Source organism: Poeciliopsis prolifica, unplaced genomic scaffold (genome assembly GCF_027474105.1).
Source record: "Poeciliopsis prolifica strain line A6 unplaced genomic scaffold, Auburn_PproV2 SCAFFOLD038, whole genome shotgun sequence".
NCBI classification, from domain to species: Eukaryota; Metazoa; Chordata; class Actinopteri; order Cyprinodontiformes; family Poeciliidae; genus Poeciliopsis; species Poeciliopsis prolifica.
The window spans coordinates 4242051-4267809 of NW_026562413.1; the positions used below are offsets into that span (position 1 = coordinate 4242051).

Sequence of the window (25759 nt, forward strand, 5' to 3'; positions counted from 1 at the left end):
ACAGAGTTACTGTGCACCATGTGTGTACAGCCGGTGGAACTAGACATTGTAAAAGTGTCTTTGTTTTTGTAACCAAATCCACTTTTCATTCACTAAATAGTGAGAAAGCTTATGTATGCCTTGTGAACACTCTCCTGCATCAGTCGGCCTCAGCCTGGTCAATAACTAATCACTCAGGCAGGATGGACAGGTCTAGTCATTAAGCATGCTGAACACTGAAAGCTACACTGCTAATGATCCTGGATTGCTTCTTAGATAGACCTTGCTTAAAGACTTAATACCATAATGACCGCCCTCAGACCACACCTACCTGAGTTCTTTGTGTTTGCTGGTTGGAACGACAAGATTAATTCGATTCTTCTGCACAGATATGAACATTAGGAACACCATTTGTCGGCTAATTTGTGCATCTGAGCTTTTCTGCAGTGTTTTCCCAACAATACAGACACCGTTCCAGAAATTTCAAATCCTATTTGCTGTGATGTTGGCGTTGCTGGCTCTCTCTGGACGTTTTTAGCACTTGTTCATGTGCTGTCATCTGGCATCCAGCGGAGGCAGAAAAGCGAGCATTAAGCACGCTCATCTAATTTAGCCCAGCTTTCAGGACCGCGTTTCGCAAAGTTGACATTGCCGGTCGAGCGTGCACAAATTAAATCAACAAGGATTTGCAAGGAAGCAGATCCCAGTCTGACTAAATGCCAGACAGCCTAGCACACTATTGGAAATGCACAGCCTGCTGGCTCTCTGCCAGTGTGCAGCTGGATTCTTATCTTAATAAGTGAATCGAGAGATGCCTTGTCTGGTCTGGCTACTTTGGGATGTTCAGCAATATCCAAAAGGAAACTCGGCTCAAGTTGTTGGCCAGTTATTGTTAAAGGTTTCAATTTCATTCCACTTGTACAAATTTCTGTGGAAACTATTACTGTGGAATTCTCACTTCAATGTAGTTGCAATTTGGAAAAAATAAAATCAAGCAAATGTTTTATCTAGAAATCCTGAGTCACCAAATGATTTCAAAGGTATGAATCAAACTTGGTAAACAGGGTGTGCCCCATTCTCACGACCAAAATAAAAAACAAACAGCTCTCCAGAGACGAGATTTCTTCTTAACTTGGATGTTTGAGAACATGTGGTTGTGAAGTTTGTTCATTGGAGGGAGAACTTGTTTGTGAGTGAGCGAGAGAGGAAAGGAGTGGAGGTCTGAGGCGCCAGCAGAGTGGATATGTCTGGCAGCTGTGTCATTTTGCCACATAAAGGATTATGGGAGAATTACAACAAATGAGCAGGAGGACAAACAACACATAACCTACCCTGTAGTTTGTGAGGGGCCATGTCATCGTCAGTGAAACCGCTCATTTGTCTGCTGCCTTTACTGACTTGCTATTGTGACATTCACTGTCAGATAGATAAATGAGTTCAGTCACAATAGTTGCTGCCCAATGGTAACAGTGATTTAAAAAAAGAAAGGCTGGGGCTAAAGATAAATGTTGGTTAAATTGTTTATTTGAACAACATGTTTGTAGCTTTTAGAAGCACAATAGCCAAATGTAATGCTAATTCAGTTTTTTTTTACTAGTTAAATTTTACCATTGCAAAGAGGAATTGTTTGATCTGCAGTCGCTGTGGATTTTTTAAAAACCAGTATGTTCATGTTGCTATAGTAACTGTGCGCACTGATGCTGCAAAAGTGATTTTTCTCAGGAGAGTTTCTCCTCTGCATAATAAAATGGAATTTGCTTTGTGTTTTTCCTTTCACAGATTCTCTGTTTCATTTATTTAAATGATAAAAATTCATCTTATTCATACAAGCTAAAGGCTTTTAAATTTAATTTATATAAAACAAATGGACAAAGTGATGCTGATTTTTACCTAACATATCAAATCAAGGTTTGAGATAAAAAATTTAAAAAAAATTAGCAGACAGACACATGTTTAATTTGGCTTTCCAGACTGGTTTCCATTTGTCACATATTGATTTTAAGTTTTAGACAACTTCCATTCTACATGTCGACAGGATATTGGATAAGAAGAGGAAGCACAACTGTCCCAATGGGGGAGCCTATGCATGACTAGCAAACTTCTTCTGAAACACTTGAGCACCTTACAAAGTTGAGTAATTGTCAGTTTTACATTCTGCAGTTTGATTGTTTCTGGTTGAACTGCTAGACTTTGCGTATTTGTGGCAGAACACTTTTAACAGAATAGGATTAAGTCCCGCAACTTGGACATTGCTTAGTGAAATGACATGATTCGGTGGACGCATGTCTGGTGGAAAAGTGACGAGTGATGGTTTAATACGTGTTTACTTCCACTGGAAATGTTTCAGAATACCATTTTGTTTTTCCTGTAAGCGAGAGGAAAGCATAATACCTGCACTTCAGCCGTTAACGTAAGGTTATAAAAAGTGTCTTCTAGCTAGTAGATCTAAACCTCTCTTTCTTTTAGTGTTGGTTATACTTGCACACGACTGCAAGAATATTAGCTTGCACATAAACAAGCACTCCCCAGACACTCGGTGACTCATCAGGGATAATCGATGTGTAATGTGTCTGAGAAAACGTGTGTTCTCATGCGTGTTCTCTTTGATGCTGCGTCATCCCTAACGCATTCTTTCTGCGCACTTCATGGTTGTCTTCTATCTTTGAATGCGCATTGTCAATTTGATACGGATTGTCATTTTTATAGCCCGTTATTGGGACATGCTGCTTTGGGCACAAGATGGTCTGCCAAGTGATAACAAGACCCGGCGAGGTTTGTCATCGGCAGGAATGGGAGTAGGCTTTTCTCAATCCCTGGGTGCTCATATTTTCTCGCTGACTAAGAGCATCAGAAAACCTAAAGGCTCCTGTGGCCTTGCATGAACTTCCTCTTTAACTAAGCAGAATGCAATCCTTTTATCTAAATAAAGTAATTGATCTTCAGTTAAACTTGTATCTAAAGCCTGAACAGATGCTTATAAATAGCATGTTTTATTTGAAATTAATAGCCACGTCTGAGCTCCAATACATGATGCACAAGCAAGATTTTTTTATTTATGTAAATAAAAATAATAAGTTTAAACTTGTTGAAATAGTATTGGAGTAATTGGTTAATTTTTAAACTTTTGTTTTCTTGTCTATGAAGATTGATGTTAAAAGCAGGAAAAGCAACCCGTTTTCTGGGAGCCAATTATTTCAAAGCAAACAAAAAAAGTTATAAATATCAATTATTAGAAAGGACTGTCGGTGGAGTATGTAACATCGACTCTTTCAGTAGGAAATGGAAAATAACACATCATGAATAAATTTTTTCCACTGTCTTACTGTTTAAAATTTAACATGACATGTGAAGACATGACCATTTCAGACATTTTTTGGTACCGTAGGCAGTTTCTCTTCTCAGTCCACAGACCAACTGACTCAAATTTCTGTTTTGGTTCTGGATTGAGTCCGTCACAAACCCACATTTTGGTTTATCCCGTGTCACAGCAACTTGTCAATTTCTCCTAGCTCTAAAATCAATCAAATCTCTGCTCAGAAAAAAAAAAAAAACTTCAGGATCAGGTTGTGGACCTCATTAATGAATCATCATTTGGACCAAATTCTTGACATGTTGATCAATTATTTATGTGGAAAAACTGTGAGGTGAATCATAAGTTTGTCAGGGCTTTCTTAGGACTGTCTGTTTATGATTGAGATGTGCATTTCAACAGAAAATGATTTTTGAATTTTCTGCCAATTGTTCAGTTATTGGATGTTCAACCCTCAAACCACAGGGATGCATGTGACAGCCATGCATATTTCACAATGCATATTTTCACATTCACCTATACATTGTTATTCATTAAAAACGTATCATTCTATAAATATACATGAATGCTCTATATTATGGAAACGCAATTGCCATTGCAATATAATTGCGCTCAATGTTACAATTGCTAAGGACTGATTATATGCAATATTTGGTTAGGCATTATGTTTCAGATGGTGTGCAGTCACACTATCAATAATATATTTGGACATTTCCCCCCCTTTTGATGTGTTTAAAACTTAATCTGAATCGACAATTTAGACCTTAAAGACATGAGCTCTATTTTGACCCAGCTTATCTGATTTTAACACGTTCTGTAGTTCTGCAAACCTCACATCTGTGCAGAACATATAAAATAAAACAGACCGGCTTAACCAGAGGAGGCTTTAAGAGGCGATGTGACTGAACTGTATTGTGAAAGAGGCTTGAGCGAACCACAAGTGAAAACTCCTCCACAGCAGCCAATCTTGTCTTTGCTTATTAGTGCAAACTGTGTTTTTTGGTGCTTTATTCCAAACGACTTGGTGCTTTGCTGTCGCCTTGTGGTAGTGAATGGACAAGCAAAAGCAAACAAATAAAAAAGAGCAATAGAGAAATTGCTTTTATTGGATTTTATTTGGTATTTGTTCACAAATGTCACTACGCATATCTATTATTAAAACTAAAAAAGCATATCAGACCATATAACAGTTTGTAGAGTCTCCCAAAAGGATTGCGACTCGGGAGCTGTCTCTGGGGGTTAAACTGGGCCTCTCAGCAGCTCATGGTGCTTCAGTCAGCTCCTTTTTTACTTACTTCCTTTCCACTTGAACTCTGTCACTTTCTGTAAAAACCTTTGACGACTGTACTGTATGTTTTTAGTTGGATAATGAATCCAATTCAATCTTTCCTAGTCTTACCTTTAAAGAGCTTCACATGAAAGGCCTCTGAGCTTGGCATTCGATACACTCTTACCTATTTAATGGACCATTATAGCCACAATATAGCCATGCAAAGTGTGTTTTTAATCATGCTAACCATCTCACCTGTCTTCTTTTAATTAGCGATGTAAGGAAATCAATAAGGCAGATACTCTTAAAGCCTTAATGACTTACGAGACTTGACTATATTTTGTGTTTCATATTACAAAGAGAAATGGCTAATGCCTTGTGGTTATCATACATTACTGCACATGTTCCTCTATCCTCTTTCTTTTTGTTTAAAGTCTTGGGATCTTCTTGGCCAGCTCTATTGACAGAATGCACTATAAAAGGGCCTGGAAGCTGAAATGAGCATGTTCTCTCTCCCTGCAGCTTTTAACAAAGAGAAAACTGCTTCAAACGCATACCGGGATGTTTTTTTTTAAAGCAGCTGTGGCCAGTTTTACCACAATAACAAGAGCTGCAACCAGATGGTTTATTAGTGGCCCTATCAGCAGAACAATAACTGTGGTACCAACAAGGGGTCACAGAAGGGGGGTGGGGAGCTTCAACCTGCGAATCCACAAAACAAGGCAGATAGAAGTCACAACACAGGAAATTAGCCACTATTTGCTTTCACTTATCTAGCCCTGTTCCTGCTAATTAATTGCTACAGGCCTCTTTGTTGATCTCAATGGCTTTTGCTGTTGCATGCTGTATTGTAAGAGCCCTGTGATATGAAGCCATGTTGACCTATTTGTGGCCCCCCAAGACTGCACTGCTGTGGTGAAATAATCCGGCAACGACCCAGAAAGTAATTTTTCAGAGCAGGTGGTCATGTGAGCAATAAGCTTAATGGCACCACAATAGGGTAAAGCGTGAACGTGCCGAAGGCAGCAGTCGGGTTCTGGTGTCAGCTGGAGTCAACATTAGCGATAAGAATTAAAACTGGGTTTCTTTGAACACAAGCAGAACTGATTCAAAATGAGAGGCTGCGATGCCACCCATCTGTGCCAAGGTGATGCATAATAGACGAGATAATTTGTTGAACTGTAAGTGTGATGGCTGGATTATCAATGATGCTCTGATATTTTATATCAAAGATAAGTCTGTCTTATAAAGCTCTATCCAGATACTGCCAGCATACAAATGGAGAAAAGGAGTCTCCTCTGGACTTAGCACCTGTTGTTGCTAGTTGACATTCAGATGTCTTAAAGAATAATGATTTATTTTTTTTTTATTGGTAATTGACTATTTTGAAAACTCAACAGATGGAAGAAAAATAATTATTATTTGCAAACAGCATTTCTAAGAGAAAACCTGCTAGACGCTCAGCAGTCATTCCAGCGACCCATCGTGTTTTTGAATGTTTAAAGTTGACAGGAAATTTGAAAATAAACTTGATAATTATGTGTTATTGAAAGATCGAAAGATTAATACCTGAAAAACAACAATGAAGTCTTAAAAAAAATGCAAACATTTTAAAAAGACTTGAAAGTTAGCATCGGTTTTGGAGTTTCCTTTCAGCTCTAACCTGAAGTTCTGGCTAAAAGAGTCTTTAGTGATTGAGTCTTAAGAGACTCCAGCCCATTTTAAAGATTTGCATGCCGTTGCTTACACAGCCTTTTGGAAAGATTGTCCATCTCTGTTCCACACTGAATAGTGGTTCTTAATAACATTTTGAGTTTAACCCTTATTCTAAATAGACTAAAAATAAGCCTTTTTAGTCTATTTTTTGACAACGGGATCATCTTAGGCCTATGAACTACAAAATGTAGAATCGTCAAACAAACTTTGACTCAAATATCTCATGGATTATAGATGTTTTTTTTTTATTTGTAAAGCAGAACTGAAACTTTCATTAAACTCCTGTGACAGATACCTGTAAATGATACCACCTCTTGCATCCTCAACCTAAATACTCCCAGCTGTGACAAAATGCATCCGCATCATTTTACCCGTAGATCTACAGGATTTTAGACACAGGATGTTTACTACAAAAATGAAAAGGTTGAAGGTTGACATTTTTCCCAGCAGGCAGCAACATTCCTGCAGCATCTGAATGGGCTGTTTGGATCACAGCGTGTGGTTAGAAGGAGGAAACTTAGAGGACAATCCCAACAAACTACGTTGCTCCGAGGGGCAACTTTTTCCAGATGTGGGTCTCGTCTCACGACCTCGAAAGAATCAGCTTGAAACTATGCATGCGGGTGGCCTGTTTACATTCCACTGACTCCAGTGGGAAACTTGCCCTCTCTGATGTCTCATTCCTTTGGCTTCTGTGGCCAAAAAGGTTCATACTCTGTTTTATGCATTTATGTTTGATATTTAAGTTTTCCCTTGGAGCGTTTACGTAAACATAGACATCCTAAATTATGTTTTAAAAGTAAAATAACTCTACTTTAATGTCAAAGTATGCTGCTTTTGCAATACTTAGGCTTAGTTTAGTCTAATGGATTTTGTTTTCTGATCTCTCCTTATATCACATCCCGTTGACATCTAGGAAGTCTTATACAACAAGATTGTTGTTAGAAGTGAGGGGATTTCATGTTTTATTTTTGTACTGAAGCAGCTTAAGAGAAAACTATCAATCTTCTCTCTGACCCTGTGCATACAGTTAATTCCTCCTCAATGCTCTCATGAGCCTTGCCTTCTAAGCTGAAAGTAAACTGGCTGCCCTTTCTATCTGCCTTTTTAATCTGCAGCCGACTAAAACAGAATTTGTCTTCAAATTATTACTTTAGAGGGCATCTATTGTATTATATCTGAGAATGGATTTAAAAAAAAAACTGCAACTGTGCATCTCTAAAGACAAAAAAAATCAGCTTTTCTTCGTCAGACAAATTCTTCTGAGAGATGCCAACAATTAGCACCAGGGATCATTGCCTTGAAAACACACAACAGTGCTCAATCAGGGATCCTGAGGAGGCTCTCTGGTGGTTGAACATGATTCGTAGTGATTATGAGGAAAACCTCATCATGCTTATGGTTGCGTGCAGCAACATGTATCGGGTTCCCATAATGGTCCGATATCTTTTGGTTGTCAGGGCCATTAGGTGATTCACACATGCGGTGATATAATGATGTTTGACTTTAGGCACTCTTCGGGAAGTTTCCTACTTGCCCATCTCACAGCAATCAAACATTGTATGACCTGCTGAATGTAGATCACCAAAGACATTTTCTGTAAAATGAAATAAAGATGCTCTTAGCTGCTGTAATTACAATAATCAATTTGAAAATCAATCTAGTGAGAGAGATATAACTCTCCAAATGAGCTCAACTTTTTAATGTAAATCTATTTTTATAAGCAGGAAATTAATGTAAATGTTTAACTGTTCTGGAGTCAATACAATAAGCTCGTTTGATAAACATAAACTCAAACTCTTTTGTTGTTAACCAAGAGTAGTTAAAGCCAAAGTCTTTATTAACACCAATCCATCAAAATGAGAATAACTTCAAAAGCTGCTTTGTGCTCCTATTATTAAAAATGAACTTAGGAGTTCCTGAGTTCGGGCTTCGTTGAGTCTTTCATTAATCTTGGCGGAAACGGGTTGTAACTCTGCATTTCAATGTTTCCTGCGTTCACACAGCACTGCTATCATCTCCACCTTCAGTGGTAACAGTTTGATTGTGCATTTACACATTTGTGCTGTGCTGCAGGTCTTTGTTGCAGTTGAGACTGCAACAAAGAAGTAGAAACTACTACATAACTACACCTTACGGAGGACTGTGAATATAAATGTCATTGGCTGCACCTGCATATTTTTGGTGCCCATCTCCAGCAGTCATAGAGTGAGAGGTGAGGTAAACCTCAGACTGCTCTCCGATTTATCGCAGAAGTAAAAATGGTTATAGTCATTATTTTGTACATACCCAATCAAATTATTGCTAAACTTGAATTGTGCTTTACTTATTTGGCGTCAATATTCAGGTGCAAGCATGCCACTCCATTTTCCCCAAAATTATCCTCCCACTGTACCTGAATGGATTTGCCGCTGGCCTCCTCAGCTTCCTTGAAAGCGTCAGAGTGTGAAGGTGCCTCTGATGAATTGCTGCACACTGAGTGATTTAATGTATTCTCATCTCTCTCCCCGCTTTTCTCCCTCCGTCTTTCTGTCTGTCACTTGCTAATTGGTCCATCTCTATTCCGGTGACTCTGTGTACGTGAGTCCATTTTTCAGTGCAGTTTTGAGCGAAACTCTCAAGTGTGTTTGCAATCCTAAATAATTGTGTGTGAATATGTGTGTGACTGACAACAGATTGTCTGCCACCAGCAGGCATTCTTCTTACTGCTCTGGTGCACATTCAGCTGCTTCATTTGGTGTCGGTTCTCCCCGGGGACACGCTGAGCCAACCCCCATTAACTGATTTGAAAAGGACTGTTGCAGCCTCTGCCTTTCTGTGACTAGAAATTGTGAAATGTTGTAAGTTTATTATACATGGTCTGGCTCTCTTGCTCATGTTGAAGAGCGGTGCTGGCAAAGAGAAGGGCAACAGTTTGGTGCAGAAGATTGCAGAAATAACTATGTCTGCCCCTCGAACTGACAACAACCCCACAAGAGAAGTAAGAGGTAGTACAAGTATCAGGAATCTATTGAGGGTTTAATACCACTTTAAAGGCTGCATTTGATCTATTGCATACAACCACTTCCTGTTGTACCTTTAGCAATGGTGCCTAAAACGGTTGATCTTTGTTTGCCTTACTCAAAAGCTAAAAAGTGCAGGTTGTTCAGGAATACAGTTGTTTTTTGTGATTTTCAGACTAGCATGTGGAAGAGGAACCTCAATACAATGGTCCAGCTGAAGGTTCTTTATGTAAAACTCCAACGATAACAGAACTAGAAAAATAACATGCATACAGTTAATAAAACCTAAACAATACTGGAGTAAAAGATAAAGGGAACAAGTTTTACACTGAGCATTGTGCTGCAGTCACAGCATGAGAAGATTTAAGTGAATCTTTCACTGTGTTATTCTAGTCACTTGATTCATAATTATGTCGTAACTTACAGGAGTGTAATGTAAATTAGATCTAATGTCTCATTTATCAGCCTGTCACTGTAAAAACATCATTGAGCAGCATTGAAAGGTTCTGGTCATTGTGCAGCTTTTGCAGTTTGGGTTTTTCAGTCCACAGTGTTTTGGGGGATATAATTGAGCCATCCACCTGACAATGTTTCACACTGATCATTTGTTCATTTGTCAAGTCAAGTTTGAAAGTTTCTATACACCATCAGCTTTCTGTCTAAATACTAGGCTGACCTCAGTATTTCTGGCTCTGCTCTCTTTTACTGAACAATCAGTCAAGCTATTCAATTTCGTATTTTCTTTTTCATTGTGTACTAAATAGCACATAAAACAAGACAGTGTTCATAACATGATCTTGATCCAGAAAGCTGTGTAGCGGTCTGGTGGTTCTGATTGTGATTTAGCATTCCTGTTTTCTGTCATGTGTACAGAGTTAGGAGTCTCTGCTGCTGTTCCTCCAGAAACTCTGACACTGATCCGGGATACAGGGCACAAATATCGGAACGAGCCTCTCAGCTCCACTCTCTGCAGGGCCCTCTCATTTTTTTCCCCACAAATGGCTACATGTGAGCTTGACTCCAAACCTTAAATACTGATTTTAAAAAAATGCAACAAAAAAAGGAAACAGATCCATTATTTACTCGATTTGTCAGCAAGGCATAGAGAATTTGTCCCCTCTTTGATTTTTTTGTGAAAATAAAATTGTGACCCATATGGCCTTCTAATTAAGAAGCCACTTTGTTATTCCAAATCTAGTTACTTTATTTAAACTACTTTATTTGAATAATAATTTTTCCTCTTTTTTTTCAAATTGGTTTTGCTTCCTTTTTTCAGACCTGAGTTTCCCCTTTGCTGTGAATAACTTTCTCTCCTCGCTGCCATAAATTTTGGAACAAACATTGTTTTGTAAACTAGGTGAAGGTGAAGACGGATCTTCATCTCGATCTTTAAGAACTGCATCTGTATTTTACCATATCTTTACCTGACGATGCAGTGTTTTCTGTCGAGAAAACTATAAAGATGGAGTGTGGTAATGTGAGGAGGACAGGGGAAGGAGCATGATAGAAATTCAGTGTACATGTTTAACGAAATTCACTTTAAATAAATCCATTTTGCACTTTGTTTGAAAGTGGCAGAGCCTCTATTACTCAGCCCACCTAGGTCATCTATTAAGACACTCCTGCTGTGATTAGATTCTTGTATAGATGGACCCCATTTCCATTTCAGTCGCTCCTATTCTCACACACCTCTATTAATCCCCTTGCTGCCTTGTGCCCTTTGTCCAAAAGGTCGGTGTCATGGGAGGGAGATAAATGAACCATCGCTTGGCCATTTCCAGAGAAGCAGCAGCTCTGGGTGTGGCAGAGACACTTTAAAGACTTTTTTTTTTCTTGTTCATTTTTGACAACCTCAGTGAAAGTGTTTATTGTGCTCATGGCAGCTCAGTGAAGCATGTGTGTTAGCTGGAGCGAGAATGAGCTCATTCGTCTGTATGCATCTGTTGCATCTCATCAGCAGCTTTTACAATGAATTACCTCCATGGATTCCTCAGTTGGAGCCACACACTCACACACTCACACACACACACACAAAACATCCTTCATCCCATTCCATTCACCCTGATAATCCCCTTATCTTTGCAGCTATTCGCCTCATAAAGGCCGTCGCCAGTGAATAATGAGGTGGTCGTATCTGCTACTCATTCACTCTAATGCTATTCTGCATCTCAAGGTGACAATGATGGAGAAATGTTATGCATGCAGTTGTTTCAGTGCTAAATAAATCCGCTATATTCTTGTCAGGGACACGTGCCTGGATGTGCATCTGCTTACGCTGGATCAGTTCATATTTTCCTTTGCTTTCACCAGAGACATACAACGTTGTATGTTGAGGATCACTTGAAAACCAGACTGCTCTCATGTTCACTGTTGGATAATGTAGAGGTAGTCTGAAATCGTCAAAGTTCAGTTCTCTCTCCATCTCGCTATTAGAGGTCATACTTACAATATGAATGACAGTTCATCAAATCCTAATAATAGCTGTTATTTTTACTTTCACGCTCCATGCCTCTATTTACATATTTGGATGTTATGCCTGGTTGCTCAGTTTAATTAGAGTGCATTTATGTGTCACAAATTCTCAGTTGAATTTAAGTTTTGGACTTGAACTAGGTCACTTAAACACATGTATATAGTTTGGTCTAAATCAAAGTATCTCTGGCATTAAGTTAGACTTAGACTTCCTTTATTGTCATTGTACAAAAAAAAACACAAGGTGAATCTTGACAACAAAATGTCGTTACTTGGCTACCAGTGTAGCAGAGCTAAAACCTTATACTACACAATAAATAAATAAATACAATACAAGTGCCATAGAATACACAGGTTCAGTGTTGTGAACAAAACTAAACTAAAGTGCATGTATTGACCATGTCCATGGGGGGTGATTTGGTTTGTGAGTGTGTGGAGGGGTGTTATGTGGCGTTAAGCAGTCTGATGGCCCGGGGGAAGAAACTGTTCAGTAGTCTGGTTGTTCTGCACAAGAGAGTCATTGAATGGTTGGAAGGTGAGCCTTCACCCAAATCTCAAATCATTTGCAAAGTTTGTCGTTGTACATCACTGGCTGGCATTAATACATTTGCTATTTCCTAAATTGCTTCAAGCAAAGTACAAATGGAACTTGCATGGCTTTCTCCCTGCAACCTAGTTTAGTTATTTTGTTAACAAATTCTCAATTCTGAGCTGTATCATATTGCAGCTCATCCAAAGTCACTATGGGGCTTTTATTCGTCTCTAATGGATTAACTAATATTTTCTAGCTGAATTTATACTGACTAATTGACACACAGGTGATCTCTGAAGACATTAGACACTAGACAGAGTAAAGAGGCTTGAATGCAAAAAAATATATAAAATCCTTGCAGCTTTTTCTGCCCGTTCATTTAGGAAATACTTTACGCTGGTCCATCACAAATAGAATACATTAAATGCTGTGGCTGGAACGTTACAAAAAATGAAGAGATTCAAGTGGTACAGATAATTTTTACAAGTGATTGCCTCAGTTGAATTTCCCCCTTTCTGTTTGACATGGGCGTTTACAGTAGCTGTGGAGGTTTGTGGAGGTTGAGTGGAGGTTTGCTGACCATAACAAATGGGCAAAGTTCTTTACACTGGTGAGGTTCTTCCCCTTTTCAAGCCGAAAGAGCGTGTGAAAAAAAAAGGTGAAGTTAGAAGATGTGACGGAGTAACTGCAATACATCTATTTATTACAGTTGTTAAAGATGGGAAGACAAAAGCGGAACTGAATTTTAGTTTGAAAGAGTGATTATTCTTCCCGTTATCTTAGTGCCCTAGACATATTTAACTTCTCAGAGCGAAAGGATAATGGTTTAAAGGTTATTGGCAAAAAAATAACTGTAGAAAGCACACGTGAGAGAAGTTCCTCCAGCAGAGAAAAACAAGATAATTATATTTAATTATGATTTGGTTTATGTAGCTAACAAAAGCTTTTTGCTAAAGAGGAGTTACAAGTCTCCGGTTGAAGTAAATTGTGAGCAATCCGTGAGGCGCATCAACTACATTACAATTTTATTCACTATAAATATAGCAGCTTGTGTTTAGTTATGTTTTGGAACACAAACTGGTGCTGGACTTCAGGGTCAGTCATGTCCTTTTAAAAAATGAACAGAGGAAGACAGGAAATGAGGCTTTCCCATGGGGTTGTTGGACTCTAAATGGAGGCAGATTGAACAGACGCTCACAAGTGTTTACACAATCACTGCACATATGCACAGAGCCTCGGTGGACTGTAGCAGGCCTGCGAGGTCAGGACAGGTCAGAGCATGATGAGGACGAGAAGAGCTTTGTCATTGGCGGTGGAGAAAATGGACATGCGGTTGATCCGTGATCTTGCAGCTGGTTTGGATTTCAACGGTTAGGATTAGGGCGTTATTCATTAGCAAACAAACTTAGAGGATGTTCTCAAATTATTTAAAAAAATTTTTTGTTACTAAACAGGACCAAGGGGAAGACATAAATTTTAATTTAATTGTTGAAGCCAATACAATTTTTGTTATCAGCACAGGTTCTCTAAACCAACTAGTCGGCTTGGCTTTTTTTCCTTTTTTTTCAACTTTATTTTTAACAACATATGTCCACAGTTACATTACATTACTGACATATCTTCTGCATTATAACTTGACAAAAGAAGATAAGACAGCAGATGTTCTAACAAATGTAATAATGACTACAAACAACAGAGTGAAATCAACAGACAGATAACAGCAAAATAAAATAAATACAAAACACACGATTAAATCCCACTGAGTTCAGATGGTCCCACATTTTTAAGCACCATGGTATTTTAAATTATTATACGAGTACACGCGAGTGTCACTGAATTAATAACGATATGACAGAACTCCACCTTATATTAAAGACTGTTTTTTGAAGCCTTAGGGAATATGTGACTTCTTCCATCAAACAAGTGTCCCAAACTTTTTGTATCCGTGTGTTATATGTCGGAGGCCCTGGCTCCGGTCACCTGATAGTTATGCATTTCAATGCTGCTGTGAGTAAGATTTTAAAAATATATCTATCATCCTTCCTGTCTATTCAATCGGGTATTACTCCCAAAACTGCTACCAAGGGAGTTTTTGGAACATTTCTCCTGAAAATTACCTTGAGAGCTTCATAAATGTCCTCCCAGAATACACTTAGTTTAGGACAAGACCAAAAGATATGCGTATGATTTGCATTTTGTATCCTGCAGTTTCTCCAGCATGAACTGGATTGTGTTGGGCCCATTTTACTAGTTATTGCTGGACTATTATTTTCCATTTGAATTCTCTATGTATTAGAATTTGTTGTTAATTGTGCTCCAGCACATATTTCTTCCCATGTGTCCCCTGCTATTGACTCCTGCAGTTCAGTCTCCCAATTATGCTTTATGGTTGTGGAACCGTGCACATTCACGGGCAGAAACGGGTCATATATTTTACTAATTATGTTATTATTTCCCTTTCGTTGCCTTGGCCTTTGCTTGGTTTTTCTCGGTGTGTCCCACCACCTCGGCCAAATAGGTTTTTAAAATCATAACAGCCTCCCTATGGTTGAACTGCATACTTTTTGCCTTTTATTTTTCAATGGTTTACACTTTACAGTGGAGGAGGTGACTGAATTCTTAATGAGCTTCCAGCTAACCTGTGCACACACTGTTAACTTTACAGCGCCGTTTTAAAAGTAGATATACAAAATATCATTTATTTTGGGGTAACCTTGCAGACTGTATTTTAAACCTACTGGCAAACACCAATCAATATAAATGTTGCTGCTAGACACTGCTTCTGCATCTGCATGTACAAGCAAAGGACTTTATTACTTTGTATCAATACAACAGATTTATTTGTAAAATGAGAGCTGCAAATATGAGGGGAGCCTTTATAAATTATGCAGTTTCAATATTCCCATTTAGAGAGGATGGATCAATTTCTCACTCTAAACCAATAACCCTTAGGCTGGCCAGCGTTACCACAGCAACACTGATATGTCCCTTGATGAGAAGCACCTGTTATTACGCTTCCTCTGCCCAACGCACACACCTAAGACACATGGAGGCATGATTAGCAAATTAGAGTGAACTGAATTACATGCATGATGGTGCTTCTGACTGAACGCCAGACTGTTAGGTTTGTTGCTCAAGATTTTTCCTGTAATTATAATGAATCTGTGGAACTGATTCGACAGACTCTGCTGGTTCTGAATGCCTTATTGTGGTGCTGTGTGTTTATTCGGATGATTACAGTGTCTCGATCAGGGCAGGGTCGCTTTTGCACTGCAGAATGTAGGGAGTAGTAAATCACCGACCATCCCGAGGGATGGGTGTATGTGTCACTACGGCTACTGTATATCAGTGCTTGTTCTGCTTTCCAGACTGGCTTCAATTTCCCTCTCCGTTTTCATTCCTGCTTTGTTTTTGTTTGCATTTTTCTTCACCTGTACATCTGGTGATCCTGGTGTATTTGTGCTGCTTGTTCATTCCCCTCTTTATTTTTGTCATCTTCATCATTGTCGTCATTGTCATCGTCATTCCTCCCCTTTTGTTGGCTGCACACCCCAATTCACCTTCACCCCTCCCCCATCATTCTCACCCACCATCCAAGTTGCCCTCTGGTCCTGGTCAGTGCTGTTGTGCAGCCAGGCTGTCTTTTTTTTTTTTTTTTTGCTGTTCATACAAACCCAAGTGAAAATTACCTAAAAAAAAAAAACCCTGAGATTTGATCATGTATTAAATCATTACAGGCACTGTTCCACTAATAAATGTACAGATATTCAGTCATGTGCAACTGCTTAAACTGCAATCATACAAAAACATCAGTAAATGGAATGAAAATTACATTAAAGGATTAAATTAAACAACCTGCTGAGCACAAATAAAGTTGGAAGATTTACCAGCACTCAAACCCATCCCACCACAAACACAATGTGTGCAACTATAAATGTTGCAAACATTTACATACCATATATGTCAGACCTATGCATATATGCATAATTTTTGTTTATCACTGTAAACAAAATGTATGAAAAGAAATCATTCTTTTGTGTAGATTACAGATACTGTTATCTGAACAGTAATCTAATAAAATCACTTTTCCTTTCATTACTTGTTAAAATTATACAATTCAACATTTATGCAGTTACATCTCTCTCATGATTGTAATTTCTATGTGACAAGATTTTCACTTTGAAAGGCACTTTCACGCATAAAAACTACTGTGGATGTTGATTAGGATTGGCTTAAAATGAGTCATTTCTCAGAGTCACAAAATGTTTTCTGTTTTTATGTCAGAATTTCAATTAATTATACCCTCAGCTTGAGACACTCAGAATTTCTTAGGCATACTAAAAACTACAGATTGTAGCTTTTTTTTTTTTTTTTTTTTGCTTTCTACAGTGTTTAATGTCACAGAGTGGTCATTTTTTTCCTATTATATGCTTTGCAGGATCTGAATTCTTTCCAGTCTGAACTCTGCTGGTGGAGTTCAGAGTTTCCTTATCAAACAAATAAAAACCACCACCTGCAGCCTAATCATCCACAAGTTGCTTTTAAAACATCTCTCTTGATGTTTTGTCCCCCTTCTTCTTCCCCGTGTGCCGCCATAAATAGTGATGTTGGGTAAGAGGCAATGTTGCCATGGTGACGCCGCACCGTGGCTGCCGGTAATTATTCTGGTTTGAGCGCCAGCCGAGACACAAGCGGACCGGCACACAGTTGCCAGATAGTGACACCTGGACAGGAGTCGGCTAGATGTCAAGGGAGGAATTTCTTTTATTATTATTATTATTCCGGTCTGACAGATTGCCGGGGAGTTTTCTTTTTTTAAAGCAGGAATGAAAGATCACTGTGTCCTGCTCGCTTTATTGACTTAACTACTGAACTCTTAGGGATTTGATGTGAGAATCCTCATATCAGTTATGATGTGTTACAGGATACTGTTGAGCTATGATGTCACTTAGTCATTATCTTCTCAGTTACATGGCTGATCAATATAGTTGTTCCCCATCTGTTCTACACATTGGAGCATGTTGTACTGCTTTTATGTGGCTCAATCAGACTGCATTTCAGTAGATATTAATCAAACGAGTTTCAGTAATTCACTGTAAAAATTGAAACTGGCTGATAGATTACACACAGGCGGATATATTCCAAATGTTCACTTAGTTATGGATTCAATCGATGAATCTTTGAGTTTGTGAAATGCAGTCGGGTGAACGTCTCTGTGGTGTCATCTGCTTTGAGTGGCTGTTATAAGAAAACTACCATGTAAATTCATTTTCTAGTATTGTACAAGATGGTTGGGGCTCCTTTTGCATGAATTACTGCATCAGTTCAAAGGATGTTGCATCTTGAGTTTGCTTGAAGTCTGAATGAGGTCTGCTATGCACACCTTACATTGCTCAGGTAAATACTGTGAATCGTAAGCCACGCCCCTTTGGTTCTGTGATTCTTGCTGAATGTTTAGAAAGCACACACAATCTCTGATCTCATAGGATCTACATAAATGGAGGAAATAAAAGAAGGATTTATGGTTGTGACTTCAGTTCAGAATGCAAATGTGCGCCATCTGCTTTGAACTTTTTATGAAGTTTTTTCGTTTTTTCCATTTAACTTTCCGTTATTATGATCAGCCACCTTTAGCTATGACTTTACTGTTCTTGCAGAGGTAGTCGAGTCAGCATTCTCCCACAAGATTTTGTAGGTCATAACATGGTCATTATGTTTCTGTATTAAAACCCTTTTTTTGTGTCTTATGCAAAGAAAAGTTGGTTTTGAATTCCTCTTAGTTGTAAGCTATGGTTATCAAAATTCACAACCAGAAAGGGTCTGTGTGTAATAAATATGCATCTAAATTTCCCGTTTCATATTGAATTACTGAAAGAAAATCATGTTTGAGATGCACCTGTGTGTGCGAACCAGAGCTTTTAGGCATTTGCTCACAAATTCCCTCATTACCCCCCGACTTACACGGCTTTCCTGTCTACCATCACTGATACTCTCTCCCACAAAAAGCCAATCCCCACTCCCTCAGGTAATAACCTTCCCTACCTCCTTCTAATTTTTATCTGCTCTCTTCCAGGCGAGGCCGTCCCTGGCTAATCATCCACAGTGTCGAGGTAAGGCTGTTTCCTCCTCCTCAACAGGCACTCGCACAGAAATCCCGGTGTGTTTCTATCAAGAGAAACTCATCTCCTGTAACCAAAACAGAAACCCCTCGACATCCTTTGTGGAAGAAATGTAATTTGACTTCTGCAGCTCAACACAAAACTTTCTCGCCTGGTAGAACTGAGTCCACAGCTCCTACGCTCCCAGGACACATTAGCATAAGACGGCCAGAGACAAAGAAGTTGTTCAGTCCTGTAACAACATGCGTCCATTCTGTACACACTGTTTGGCGGGAGTTTGGCTCATGCAAACTACAGAGCTGGATTTCTACAGTTTTCCTTGCAACATCTCTGATGTGGCTGTCTTTGAATGAAAATGCCAAAGCAGGCAAATATGCAGGAACTAAACACTCCTAACTTTGTGCAGTTCTTGCTCATCGGCCTCCTTTGTATCTCTGCACCCTTGTGAACCCACAAAGCACACTCACTCTGGGTTACATACCAGCCCTCTCCACATATATTTGTTTGACATTTCTTGAGGCTCAAACATTTTCCACCACCTCCCCCTGCCGTGTCCCCCCCCCCTGAACCCACCTACTTTCCACATCACCCATGAATCATCTGTGATAACATCGGGGGGTTCCATCAGTTCAGTGAAGCCTAACTTTAGCTGTTAGACAGAGACGTGAGGAGCTTTCTGATGCTGTGCGCAGAGCCCACATGCTGGCTATGGAGGCTCTGTATAGAGGGGGGTCACTGCAGCAGACTGCACTGCAGCCGTTCTCTGCTCTGCCCTGCCACCTGCTGGTCATATCCAGATATAACCAGCATGCAGTTGAAGTGATGAGCTGAGGGGTTTAGTCTCAAAATAAAGGTCACTTTCAAAGGAAGACATGAAGATGTCTTTATTTTGATCAAGTTTATGTCTGTGCAGTCAGACCACAATACTGTAGTGTGATGTTGTGGCCTTGTCTAAAGAATCTTTGTAAATATTTTGCAAACTGAGCCACATAACCACACTCAAATCTTATTAAAATGTGTTTTTGCTAAGTGTTTTTTCATCACAGTTTGAACCATTTGGGGGGATTTTTTGAATCTGGCTCCAGCTGAACTTGAACTCAACTGTTTGTATTTAGCTTGTGTTTTCCCAGCTGGTACCTGGTAGCCATAAACATTCTGAGTTTATGGCTTCCAGTCTCCAAAACAGAGAAAAACAAACAGCTGTACGGTTAGTTTAGTTTACTTGAGTCAACGTTTCAGGCAGGATTTTAAGTTAATGATACTATTAACAGTTTGATATTTTGGTCAAACTTTAACAGCTCTGTGTTTGATTCAGTTTTCACAACAAAACCGCTTGACTCTGAGCCTTCTCACTTTCTGGCACTTCTGGTAATGATCTGTAAGAACTATCTTTTCCTCTCTCTTGTTTTACAGTCGCATAATTTAGAAATTGACAACAATTAAATTCAAGATATTTATTTGGTGGTAGGAGGAAATAAATAGCAGTAGCATTTAGAAAAGTCTCTGAACTTTGCTTGGTCAACATTAAGATGGCATCTGGTGGTTGCTGTGGAAACAGTCGCTGTTTACTCGAATTGGCGTTTGTTTTGCATTCTTTTATCTTTGGGTGATGCTCGTCTCATTTCCAGTAAGAAAGCTTAGGTCTTGTTTGAATGACAATAATGTTTTTTTTCTCTCTTCACTCTCACCTTTTCTGGAGTCGAAGCAACAAGTCATCACAGTTTGAACCATTTGGGAGGATTTCTGAACCTGGCTCCAGCTGAACTTGTTCTCAACTGTGTTTGTATTTTGCTTGTGTTTTCCTAGCTGGTACCTGTCCGATGTCCTCTGCCCACACTGTGTGATGTATCATGGCTCCGGTGCTGACTGGAGTGCGGTGGCTTTCGGAGGCGGGAGTCGTTGGGTCGGGGACGGCAGCTGCCACCGGCGCCGCGTACTGGCCGCAGAGTGAGCAGCTGGTGTTGGTCGTCACACTCAGCATCGTCACCGGCTTGTTGCTGCTCTCTGCGCTGCTCGGTCTGTGCACCAGCTGTCGGGGGTGAGCCGCATCGCACAACAACATGAGTCCTCTGCTGTGCTTTTCCTGTTGTTCAGAAATATGACTCTAAGGCCAAGAAGTGGCGCTGGATAACCTCAAATGAAAACATGATCAAATAAATTCATAAAAAATGTTTAATTTTGCAAGATGCGTCAGATTAGAACTTGTACTACAAGTTGCATCTTTTAACCAAGGCCTGGTGTTTAAATTCTTGTCACAAAAGTTTATCACATTTATTTTTAACCAGTTATAGTGCAAACTCTTTCAGTATTGTTGCAAATAATATATACTTTTTTTTTTAACAGTGTAATGTGTTTCAACTGCTTAAAGATCCACCTTTGGAAGCAAATTGCTATTAATTATAGCATAGGGCTACTATTGTAAACCAACTTTTTAGTAATCGAGTAATCTATCGGTTATTCTTACGATTAATCGAGTATTATGAATAAGAAAAGATCAAATGAAACATTGGTAAATCTAACATAACAGCAGTGTTACTATTGCATGTCAACATCAGTCCAATTTTTCAAATTTTAGCAATAACTTTTCAGTGATTTAGTAAAGAGAAGAGAAGTTGCACAAAAATCTAATATGCAATTTAATAATAAAGAGACAGACTTATAAATCATAAAAAAATATCTATTCTGCAGCGTTTGGTGTATGTATTCATCTTTAGCCAATTTAATAGATGAACTCTCACCTTGCCGTGCCATTTATAGCTTTTGTGTTCATGTTAGCGGTGGGATTTGACACCTTCGTTCGTCACACACAGAAACATCTACCAGCTACGTGCCGCCACCCATTTGTTAAGACTGGGATGATATGACATAAATTTTCCAGTTCGTCTGTAAAGCTACGCTCAGGTTGATCATCTAATGCGCAGTCGTCTGCCATGTTCAGTCTGTCTAACAGTTAGCTTTCTGCGAAACGCAAATAATAACGCAGCCGGAAAACGGTGCGCTAAATGATAAAACAAATTTAACGAAACTTCGGGGCAGATGCCTTTTCCTCGAGGCATTTTAGTAATTGAGATGCTCGAATCACTCGAGGAATCGTTTCAGCATAGCAGCGCATCACTAATGGACACCTTCACAGGTGCATCTGAATAAATCAGAAAATGATTGTGAATAATTAATTTCTTTTAATTCAGTTAAAAATTGAAGATTAAATATTGTGCAGATTCACAGCATGCACAGTGTGGTGAAAACGCCACATTTAGTGAATAATACATCAAAGAAATAAGAGAATACTCATACAATGTTTGATGCAATGTTTTGTTTTTACAAAAAATGCTCAGTAGTAACAAATGAATTACTGAAATCAACGTTTTGATAAAATTCTGATGAATTGAGATGCACATGTACATTCTTTAGGCGATGTATATTTTTGTACCGCTCTCAATCATGTCTATAATATTTTTCCTGTTTCTATGTGTGTTCAGTTCATTGTCATGTAGGTTTTGTAGTTTTCCATATACCTATCATGGTACCTTCATTGTTGTGTCTGTTCTCAGAGCCCCTCCATGTCAGACAGAAGCCCACAGGCTTTGTTTAAAGAATCCTGGCAGGTCCGTTACACTGGATTGCATCAGATTGCACCAGCAGACCTTACAAAGTGAACAAAGAGGGTGTTTTTTTTTTTACCTGAAGGACAAAGTCCTTGCATTCCTGGTTAGCAGTGTACACATTAGAGGCTGAAGCTTTTTAAACCAAATCTGTTATTTGATCATGTGTGATAGTCAAAACAATGAAACTCACAGTTCTCCGGTGCACTTATCCCTGTATTGTTTTTTTTTTTTTATATTTCTCTCTTTCAGGCAAAAGAAAGTAATAAATGGAACCACAACGGGAGACCAAGAAAACCTTGTAAATGGAGTAAGTGGGATCACAGGGTTTTTACCGCGTTTTAGTACTAATACTAAGTAAGATAGATGTTCTTGCATCAGTGTTTTGCTTTTCCCCACTCATTCTTAACATATTAGAACAAACTAAGGTATCTTGTGCTCATTGGTTAATCAGTTATTCTTAATGTTTGGCAAATAATTAGCCTAGTTCTATTCAAACTTGATTAAAACAAAATCAAATTCAGTTGAATATAAAAAAGTTAGCCGGTAAAAAAAAAAAAAAAAATTAATTAAAGAATGTTTGTCTGAGAGAGTCCAGCTGATTGTTGTCTTTGCAGTGAGTCTGTCTCGACGCTCCCTTTTAGCAGGAGAAAACTTCCAGCAGAGGCAGACCATATGAAGAACCAGGTTGATTTTTCCATGGAAAGAGAAATAGTTAACAATATTGATTGCTTTGCCTGGGCTTCATTCAGTGAGGAAAACACAGCTAACTGCGAGGCAAAGTGCTTTCTGTGGGAAAACTCAAGAGAGGAAGCATTAAAAGTAGTTCAAGTGTAGCCAATGACTTCTTCCTTGAAAGAGACGTAGCTACATACCAAAAACTCATCTAATGTACTTTCAATGCGAACAACAATAGAGAAGACATAGCTAATTGTTACGATAGTTTTATCATCACAAAAAGAAGCACAGTTAATTTGTAAACAATGGTCAAAGATGACTTTCAATGGGAGAAAAATGATCTCGGAACATGAAAATAATGGTTGTGGTAACTTCACAAGTTTCCAAGAAAGAGATGCTGCTAAAGACAAACACAATGAGATATACTTTCAATGAGAAGAAAAACAAATGAAACCAAAGTTAAAGGCAAAATTATTGTGAAACATTTCTACAATAATGTCTGACTCTACAGTATGAAGAGAGAACCTGGGTAAATTTTCACTGGCATTTCCAGATTTCTTTACTGTTTTAAAATCTCTCAATTCTGTGATACTTAAAAGAATTATAGAGTATTTATTAAGGTGACTTTGGGCAATTGTTTCTTGACTAATAATGAACTGGTGTTCTCTTTAACACTACATCAGTTATTGGATGCTAATTACCAAATAAATGAACAGTCATATCCCAGTAATCAAAACACTATTAGACCTGACAAATCTCCAGTTTTTACAGCCTGAACTACGTCCTCTTGCTCTCTTATTGTCTCTCATTCAGTGGTTTTATCGTCTGCATCAGTCTGTCGCATGCAGTCCTCTGTGAGAACATCCAGCAGAGTCCTTTTTGTATTTGATTGATATCTTTACTCCAACCTTGGGCACAAACATAGTTTACCAGCTTGCCAGATTGTTACAAGAGGTGCCCATTTGTATGACGGACCATGTCAAAGCCTGGCAGGGTAAATGGGGGTCTTTGTCTGTGAGCATGACGCGCTTTTCCTCTGTCACCTGCAATCTCTCTGCATTGAATCGCTCTTAATACATTTGAAGGTTCTCTCTTACTACACTAAGGACAATTTCTCTTTCATTTAGTCTGCAGTAGGTTCTATTAGACACAAGAAATGAAACAGACCATTACAAAGAGGTCCAACAAAACCTGACATTTTTTACCAAATACTGTAGACGACTTTTATCAGCGATATAACTGAAAATATGATTGTTTTTTTTTAAATGGCATTGTTTTTTTTTATCTTAAGAGGACAAACAATGGCAAGACCACATGAAAAATGTTGGGGTTATAAAACAGTTAAAACATTACATCATTGAAACCGGCAGCTGTTAGAGTGTATGTCCACTAGATGGGGATGTAGAGCTTCTTTTGCACCCTCCTCCTTTCACACACAGAATGAAAACAAAGAACTGTCAAGATTGACACCTTTTGGTGATGTTTTCACATTTTCTGAACTCTTTAACGGAGGATCTACAGAAACAAGAGAGTTTGCGCAAACTGCATGTCAACATATCTCATCTCTGTTTTAAGAGCGGCATGCCACATCCTGTGATGAAAGGTGTACTTATCTGCAACTGTTATTTGGAGATGGAAATGGTGGAGGCAAACTTCTCATGAGGGCTAAATAGAGATGTTGACTTTTACAGGCTTGCATGATGTTGCTGGAAGGTGCTCATATTTAGGTGCAAGAACAGGATGTCAACACTTGTGCAACAGTGACAACTTGCCAGTTTCAGAGATATTGTCACTGAGGTTTTTGTGGAAGGAAGTTTGGTAAAGCAGGGCAACAGATTTTTGTGTGGCTTACTCTTCTTGGATGAACTTTTTATAATCTTCTTAACGCGGTCGATTTTAGATCAAAGAAAAACATGAAAGAAAATGCGTCCATCTGAGATTTTTTTGGTCATGTTTATTTTAAAACATGCCAGATGCTGATGATTTGTCATAATGCAAGTCCCATACATGCAACACGCCTGATTAAGTTAGAATTTTCCTTTGTTTTTTATGCAAACAAAAAATTTTAACTATCTATAGAAGTCTTTTCTTGGTAATCAAGAAAAATGAATCCTTAATTAGGCATGAATAATGTTTAGATAATGAACTTAAAGTAGTGTGACCAGAATAGCTCAGAGAAGCTGAGATACAGAGGCAGGGAAGCATGAAAAAATGAATTAGTGCTGCAAATATGAGAGAAATATCCAGAAAGCTGGAGAATCTTTATAGCAGTCTGCTTCTCTTTATTCTGCATTGCGCAGATGTGTGAAAGTCAACCATTTTTTCCGAGTGGGGACGAGCCCAGATTGATTTTTGCTCAGCAGCGAGGTGAGCTGTCTTTCTGCAGTAACAAACATCTCATCCTTTGTTGTGCAGGTGTCGGAGAAGGAGATGGTCAGCCAATCAGCAGACAGTCCAGTGACTGACGCAGCAGTCAGCAGCTCTCACAATGGTCCTCTAACCAGCGGTACAAGTAAGCAGAGACACACAGCCTCAGTGCTGTTAGCCATCATGTCTGGATGCTGTTGCTCAGTACATCTATGGAACCTTGTAAAAGTATTAATACCCCATAAATCTTTTCCCATTTTCTCACATTAAAGCAACACACAACACATTTTAGTTTTTAATGAATTTAAGAAAGTGTAGATCACAGCTTACAAGTAGAAGGAAAATGATCTATCCTTAAGAATTTCTGTACAATTAAACATCTAAAAAGTGTTTTGTTTCACTTCAAAGAAGCTTTTAGAGATTCTTTAATATTTCTAAAGAAAGGCAAAACTTCATACTCAGACATTACCATTGACCTTAACTGAGTGAGTAATCGGATTACTGATTACACCTTGAAAAAGACTTGGCGAGCAAAACTCAAAATAGTTCCTGTTTTTCCTGCAACAAAATGTGCATTTCCTCCCTCCATTGTTTACATTTTTGTCCCTCCTGATAAATGTCGCATAGAAACGGTGGTCACTCCCCAAGACTCGTAGAGGAAATAAAAATTAAATTACAAAAGAAAGCAGTAACACACAGACATCACTGGTGA

General features: G+C 38.7%; 1 protein-coding gene across 2 annotated transcripts in view; it reads left to right on the plus strand.

The window, feature by feature from the left end:
- Positions 1-25759, plus strand: part of pag1 (phosphoprotein membrane anchor with glycosphingolipid microdomains 1) — a 54467-nt gene that overhangs the window by 16766 nt on the left and 11942 nt on the right. For both annotated transcript variants that reach the window (XM_055053917.1, XM_055053918.1), the window contains exons 3-6: positions 18355-18391; positions 20207-20438; positions 22255-22312; positions 25096-25192. In XM_055053917.1, coding sequence (XP_054909892.1) covers positions 20251-20438; positions 22255-22312; positions 25096-25192 — 343 coding nt within the window. In that variant the 5' untranslated portion in view covers positions 18355-18391; positions 20207-20250. The remainder of the gene's footprint in view (positions 1-18354; positions 18392-20206; positions 20439-22254; positions 22313-25095; positions 25193-25759) is intronic.